Source organism: Lactuca saligna, chromosome 4 (assembly GCF_052625555.1).
Source record: "Lactuca saligna cultivar CGN05327 chromosome 4, ASM5262555v1, whole genome shotgun sequence".
In the NCBI taxonomy this organism is placed as follows: Eukaryota; Viridiplantae; Streptophyta; class Magnoliopsida; order Asterales; family Asteraceae; genus Lactuca; species Lactuca saligna.
The window spans coordinates 208,122,893-208,130,358 of record NC_136420.1 but is presented as its reverse complement, the minus strand read 5'-3'; the positions used below and the strand labels follow the sequence as shown (position 1 = coordinate 208,130,358).

Genomic DNA, 7,466 nt, shown 5'->3' with positions numbered 1-7,466 from the left:
ATAAAATGCAAACACCTCGAGAAATAGAATTTCAAGCATCAAAGGTTTATACAAGTACATTATTTTTTGAGGTGCAAAAAGAAATATATAAATCATGTTTTTTTTTGTACATACTCATATGTTGGTATTGAAGATGGTTGGGAAGTTTACATTGTGTAGCACAACAACAGTAAAAGTGAATTTAAGGTAATTTGACTAGTTTCTTTTTTTATTTTTTTATTATTTTTTTTATGAAAAATGTAATAATATTCATATATGAATATCAATATTCATATATGAATATATGAATATCAATATTCATATATTCATATATGAATATTATATGAATATATGAGTCTTGATATGAGTATTCTTATATGAATGTAAATGTGTAAATTTTGTTTTTGTATCAGGTTGAAATAAAAGCTGAAGAGAAAGAAATAAATTGCAGTTGTGAACATTTTAAGTGTATAGGTGTTTTATGGAGACATGTTTTTACAATAATGATGAGATGTGGTGTTAAAGAAATTCCTGAAAGGTACATTTTGAAAAGATGGAGAAAGGATGCGATATTAAGAATTTATCGTTTTAGTTCTATTCAATCTGACTCAGGTGATTATGAGAATGTAAAGCTAATCAATGATTCATATTATAGTTTTGAATCATGTTTGGATATTGTAAGAGATGACAAAAAGCGATTGGCTTTGTTTGTTGAAAAACAACAAATGCGGTTTAAGGAATTTGAGAGTGATTATATTTCTCCAGGATTAAAAAGCAAGATTGATGGTGAAGTCGTATGCAAGCTTTTGGGTGTTACTATTCCTATTCCAGAAGAGATTCATATTCATGTTCCTGAAGTTCAAAGCAATAAAGGTTCTGGAATCAAGAAAAGAATTCCAAGTACAGGTGAAGTAGCATATGAAAATTTTAAAAAAGAACATATAATGTGTTTAGGATGTGGAAAACGAGTTCCACACAATTTACGTACTTGTCCAGAAAGCGTTGGAGTTGCTAAATCAGCAAAAGACAGTTAGGGATTTTTTAATTTTAATTTTTATGTTTTTGGTTTTATTCATTTATGAATATATATATGCAGATAAAAACAATAAACAATAATATTCATGTATGAATATACACATTTATATTGATATGGTAAATTTATATGTTGATATTTGTTTTTTAAATTACTATAAAATAAGTTATATTTATATTGTAAATTATTTATAAATAAATACAAAGATGTGAAATTTTTTATACTAATAAATAAGTAATATTCATATATGAACTTTTTTTATGTTAATATCTTAACTTTGTTATACTAACATATTACTTTTGAACTTATTCATAAATGAATATATCATATTCGTATTCATTTATGAATAAATAAAAATAAACTTTGAAAATATTTGAATATAAAAGAATGACAAAAATAAACAAACTTGTTTCTACTAATAAGTTAGTTATATTCATATCTGAAATTTGTTATATTCATATATGAACTTTGTTATACTGACATATTACTCCTAATTTAATCATAAATGAATATATCATATTCGTATTCATTTATGAATAAACATCAATAAACTTTGAAAATATTTAAATATAAAAAACTGATAGAAATAAGTGAAGTTGTTTCTATTACATAATCATTCAACACAAGATAATAATAGTTGTTCATAAGCATTTCACAAAATATTAAAACAAACATTTAACAAACCATCTAAACTTTGTTTCGCATAATCGTCTTACATAAACTTCAAATCCATTCATCTTCAACACAAACTGTTCCATAGCATCACACTTCATCACAAGCAATCATCAATATTCTTTTAACCTTTTTTGAATTGTTTGTATAGCCTTGTATGCATGATCAATACGCACTTTGAATTTAACTTTTTGATATTTTTCAGCAAGATCCAACACCTTAGCCTTCAACATGTTAATTTCAGAAGTTAGCATTATGTGTGTATACCTTTGCCTGAGCTTCTCTAAAGTAGTTTGTTGAATTGCACTTTCTTTATGAAGACCTGGTTTCCACTTTGAGAGTGGTTGTCCCATATAGGTCTCCATATGTCTCATTGCAAAGATTCTACAATCAACTTTGTTTTTAACTGTTCTACATGTCATTTCAAGTCGTTGGGGTTTGATACTTTCTTTTTAGATTTCATTTGCTCTTGGATGGTTTATTTCTTTAAAGTATCTCACAAACAATTTTTTCTGATCATTAAATAAAATAAAAGTTAGATATGTAATAAATTGTTTCTTTTATATTGTTTTGAATTGGGTACATACCAAAAGTTTCAATAGTACTCCGTATTTCCCTTCATAACCCCCCTCAACTGCACTGTTGTCTAGAATTTTAATTGATGGTTTCTTTAAGTTGAAGACAATCACAAAAATGTGAGCAATTTTAACAACTGGAAAGAATACCTGTTTTTATGTATATAATTGTAAGTATTTTGTTGGTAAAATATATATAAAAAAACAACTTTAATTAACATACCATGCCAATATCTTTTATGGTCAAGATTTTTTTGTACCCATTGGTACTGTCATGAAAGTTCTCCTTGAATTTTTCATACTTTATTTCATCGGTCTGTAACCAATATAATCATATGTGAATTTCAATTAAATATATATAATTATATTAAAGAATACATCATATTTTGTATAATCATATGTGAATTTCAGTTGTAAAAAAATATAATATTCATAAATGAATACATCATATTGGTGTATTCATTTATCAATAAGGAAGGAATTAAGGTTAGAACATAAACTTACAGAAACTCCAACTTTTAAGAAAAGTATGTATGGTGAATTTCCAAAATCCCTTTCCAGTTCTTGGTGGTTAAGTAAATCAGACCAAGTATCTAAAACTTCTCCAAAAATCTATGTGTTTGCTTATAGACTTTCCATAACTGCTATTTCTGTTATCTGAACATATTTTGTCTGGACAACCACATCTCTGCAAATATATAATCAAAATGTCATAGATTATTATCTATATAATATTCATATATGAATGTATATAAAATAAAGCCACTTACAATGTATTGCCTTGTAAGTTGAACAACCATTCACAGGCAATACTCTCCTGGTGTGTCAGTTTGGGTTTTGTGTCTGTTATTCTGCGTTTGAAAGGTGATTTGAAAGAATCAGCAAGCTTCTTCTCTCTTGGTTGATCCAAATCATGCTTTGATGGCCCTACTTCAGTAGGAATTGATACAAAGATTGGATTTGGATTAAGAACATTTTTCTTTGCTAATCTGATAACAACCTTCTGATGGTCGTCTTTGATTTGTTTCTTTACAAGTGGTTTTTTTGGTGAAGATTCATTAGATTTTTTACTTGATGTTTGATCTGAATCTTGACTGAGACCTAGACTAAAGCTTGGATGAGTATTTGCATGCCAGGAGATTTATCATATAAATAGTTGTAAGTTAATTATAATATTTGAGTTTATATTTTGAAATGTTTATCCAAATTGTTGCCTCCTTTCTTTCCTTTTGTCTTGTCAGCTTTTTCACCTTTCTTGTTTTCATTTTCTGACTTTTTCTTTCCTGAAATATAAAGAACTTTGATTAAGTAATTCATATGTGAATAAGTAATGTATTCATTTATGAATAAGTAATGCATATCATTATTTATGAATAAGAAATATTAAAAATTTATTTTTTTTGTATATTGTGTTATTTATTTGTGAATAATAAAGCTTATTATATTCATTTATTAGTGATTCAACTATTTACCTTTATCTTCTGCATTTCCTTTCTCAGTTTCTGTATGTTTATCTTCACCTCCATCTTTCGTGCTCTTAGCTTCTATTCCTCCTTTATTTCTATCTTCAGAGTTTTCCTTACCTGAAACATTTACATCATATATGAATATTTTTTATTTTCTATTAATTTATATAGTGTATTATTCACTTATGAATAAACAATGTTATTAAAAAAATCATTATAAATATTGTAATATATTTTAAATCATTCATTTACCTGTATCATCTCATTTTGTTTTTTCAACTTTTGTTCCTTGTTCATGTACACCTTCTGATTTTTCCTTTTCTGCAAGAGTATTACTTTTACCTGTACTCATTGGTGACGCTGGTCAAAATTTAATAAACAAAATTGTTATTGTGTATTATTATTTTTATATATTTTTTTTAAAATAAAAGTAAAACAAAATTTACCTATATCAATATTATCCAAAATAGTTTTCATTTCAGGGTCATTCCAGATTTCATTTTCTTAATTATTTAAACTTGAAATTCGAATTACAAGGACATTGTCCACAATGTTGTAAACAACTTTATCCAACAAATTTTTATTTTCAGTTGGTTGAATAGTCTCGTCATGATTATTTGTTTCTTCATTATCATCAGCTTTTTTCTCTTCATCATTGTCATTTTGATTATTCTTTCCATCTTTCTCTTTTACTTCAGTTTCACCTTCTTTTTGATTATTATCTCCATTATTCTTTATTCTTTCATTCTCTGCTTCATTTGATTCAAGCAAATAATCTTCTACTGGTTGACTTCCATCATTATCATTGTCTTCTTCACCATTTCTCTATTTATCTTCATTTTCTTTTTGATCATTTGTTTTTTGACCGATTATTGGTGTCAAATTGATTCCTTCAAATCCAGTTTGATTACTTGGAAATTCAAAAATAGTTGTGCCTTCAGTTTTTTCTTCATTAATTATATTTGTTGTATTTTCTTCGAAAATCCTAAAACTTTCCTTTTCAGGGAACTTTGTTATCGCACCATTGAGCTTTGAATTCAGCTTTTCCTTCATCCTCTCGAAACTATTAAGCATTTTAGATATTTTTGATTCATATGCCTATGTAATAAAAAGAAGTATGATTAGAATTTAATGTAATCATATATTATTAACATGTTCAAACTAATTATCTCAACAGAATGATCTTCATCTTTATTAGAATCACTATCTTCGAGATCTGTATCTCCTTCATCTTGTTCATTAACAAATTATTCGTTTAATTCTCCAAGTCCAAATCTACATTTTTCTTGTTCAAATGTCTCCCAATATCTAATCTTCTCTGAACTCCAATAACAAATTGTTGGACGTTTACGTGTTATTGTTAAAGCTTCTGAGTGGATGTTATCAGCATAGAACAACTGCACATAAATGATAATTAATTGATATTCATATATGAACAAGTAATATTGTTTTTTCACTTATTCATATATGAATAAGTAATGTAAGCATTACGTGTGAACAAATATATTTTTCTTATTCATATATGAATATTTGCTATTAGTTTATGAATAATCAATATTATTAAAAATTGAGTATAAAGATTATAATAACTTACCACTAAGAAAGTTGAAGGTCCAACAAAGAAGCTGGTATCTGAGTATGGTATGTATGAGTTTTTTGTTCTGACAAGACAATCCAAAACATAGCTGCACCAGTCTATGTTGCTGATATCTGTTTTTCTTGAAATATAACTCAAGGGAAACAGGCTGCATCTTCCCATTGATATTGACTCACAAAACGTGTTGACAAAAAGAATTAAGAAGTTTAATTTGAAATTGAAATCAGCTTGTGTGGTAGAAATAATAACTTTTTTGATTGCACTCAGTCGGATGATTGAATATTTTTTAAATTGTTGCTTCCATTCATCATAACTTGTATCATCCTTAGGCCATTGATCCAGTTGTGTAAGTTTGGTTCCACCAATTGGTATGCCCAACATGTCATGAACATACTCTATTGTTACTTTTAGTTCCTTTCCTTCAATATCTATCACCATTCTCTCAGAATCAAAATTTTGAAGAACATAAAATCCCAGCTTCAGTGGTATATCTATGATTTTCATTTTTAACAAACATCCAAAACCCATAAATCTTACAGATTCTTTTTGTTCTTTGCTCATCCCAAAGATTATAGATAGTAATGCCTCTGGTGAACATCTGTTTTTCATTGAGTAAAATTCTTTTACCATTGTTTTTTTTTATCTTTTCTGATTGGTGACTCCTTTTTTTTTTTTTTTTTTTTTGCCTTCTTCAATGAATGACTACTTTCAAAATCAGAGTCAGAATCTTGTAGTTGTTGTTTTCTGCTTTGATGCTTTATTTTCTTTGGTACTTTTGTTTCTTTTTTATCTGGGAAATGAGAACATATAATATTTGAATAAGTTACTGATATATAAATAGTATATATGCTCGTTGATTTATTAATATTTATTTATTACAAAAATATAACTAATATATACAATTTTATTCATAAATGAATATATTAGATATGATAGGAATTTTGTACCTTTCACATTTGTCCACTTGAAATCTGTTTCGATCATAGTTGTGGGGTCTTTATCAGAAATACAAATCTTCTTACCTTCATGAAAGAGTGAATAGAAGATAAATAATTTTGAAATACATTTTACAAAGAAAATATATTATATTCATAAATGAGTATAGAATATTCATTTATAAGATATGATATGTATTTTATACCTTTTTGATTTTTCTGCATTGATCTTGTTTCTCTCATTGTTGGTGAATCTTTATTGGAAATGTTAGTGTTCTTACTTTCATTTAATAGTAAGTAGAAGATAAATGAGTTTGATATTCACGAATGAATATTTGAATAAAACATATGTATTCATATTTTTTTATTCACATATGAATATGTTTTGTTATATTCATATGTGAACAGAATATATATATATATATATATATATATATATATATATATATATATATATAAGTCATTCTTGTTGTATTCACATTTGAATAATGTATGTATGGTAGCAAGTTATGTTCTATTCATATATGAATATAACATACATATTCACGAATGAATATTTGAATAAAACATATGTATTCATATTTTTTTTATTCTCATATGAATATGTTTTGTTATATTCACATTTGAATAATGTATGTATGACAACAAGTTATGTTCTACTCATATGTGAATATAACATACATATTCACGAATGAATATTTGAATTAAACATATGTATTCATATTTTTTTATTTTCATATGAATATGTTTTGTTATATTCATATGTGAATAGAACATATATAAGTCATTCTTGTTGTATTCACATTTGAATAATGTATGTATGGCAACAAGTTATGTTCTATTCATATGTGAATATAAGATACATATTCACGAATGAATATTTGAATAAAACATATGTATTCATATTTTTTATTCTTATATGAATATGTTTTGTTATATTCATATGTTAATAGAACACATATAAGTCATTCTTGTTGTATTCACATTTGAATAATGTATGTATGGCAGCAAGTTATGTTCTATTCATATGTGAATATAAAATACATATTCACGAATGAATATTTGAATAAAACATATGTATTCATATTTTTTTATTCTCATATGAATATGTTTTGTTATATTCATACGTGCATAGAACATATATAAGTCATTCTTGTTATATCCACTTTTGAATAATGTATGTATGACAACAAGTTATGTTCTATTCAT

At 26.1% G+C, this 7,466-nt stretch overlaps 1 protein-coding gene across 1 annotated transcript; it reads left to right on the top strand.

The window, feature by feature from the left end:
- The first annotated feature begins 5 nt into the window (after positions 1 to 5).
- Positions 6 to 1,013, top strand: LOC145040455 (uncharacterized). Its single transcript, XM_078988379.1, has 3 exons — positions 6 to 44; positions 160 to 186; positions 393 to 1,013. Exons 1-3 carry the CDS (start codon positions 6 to 8, stop codon positions 1,011 to 1,013), a joined length of 687 nt encoding a protein of 228 aa, XP_078844505.1.
- Positions 1,014 to 7,466: the final 6,453 nt, after the last annotated feature.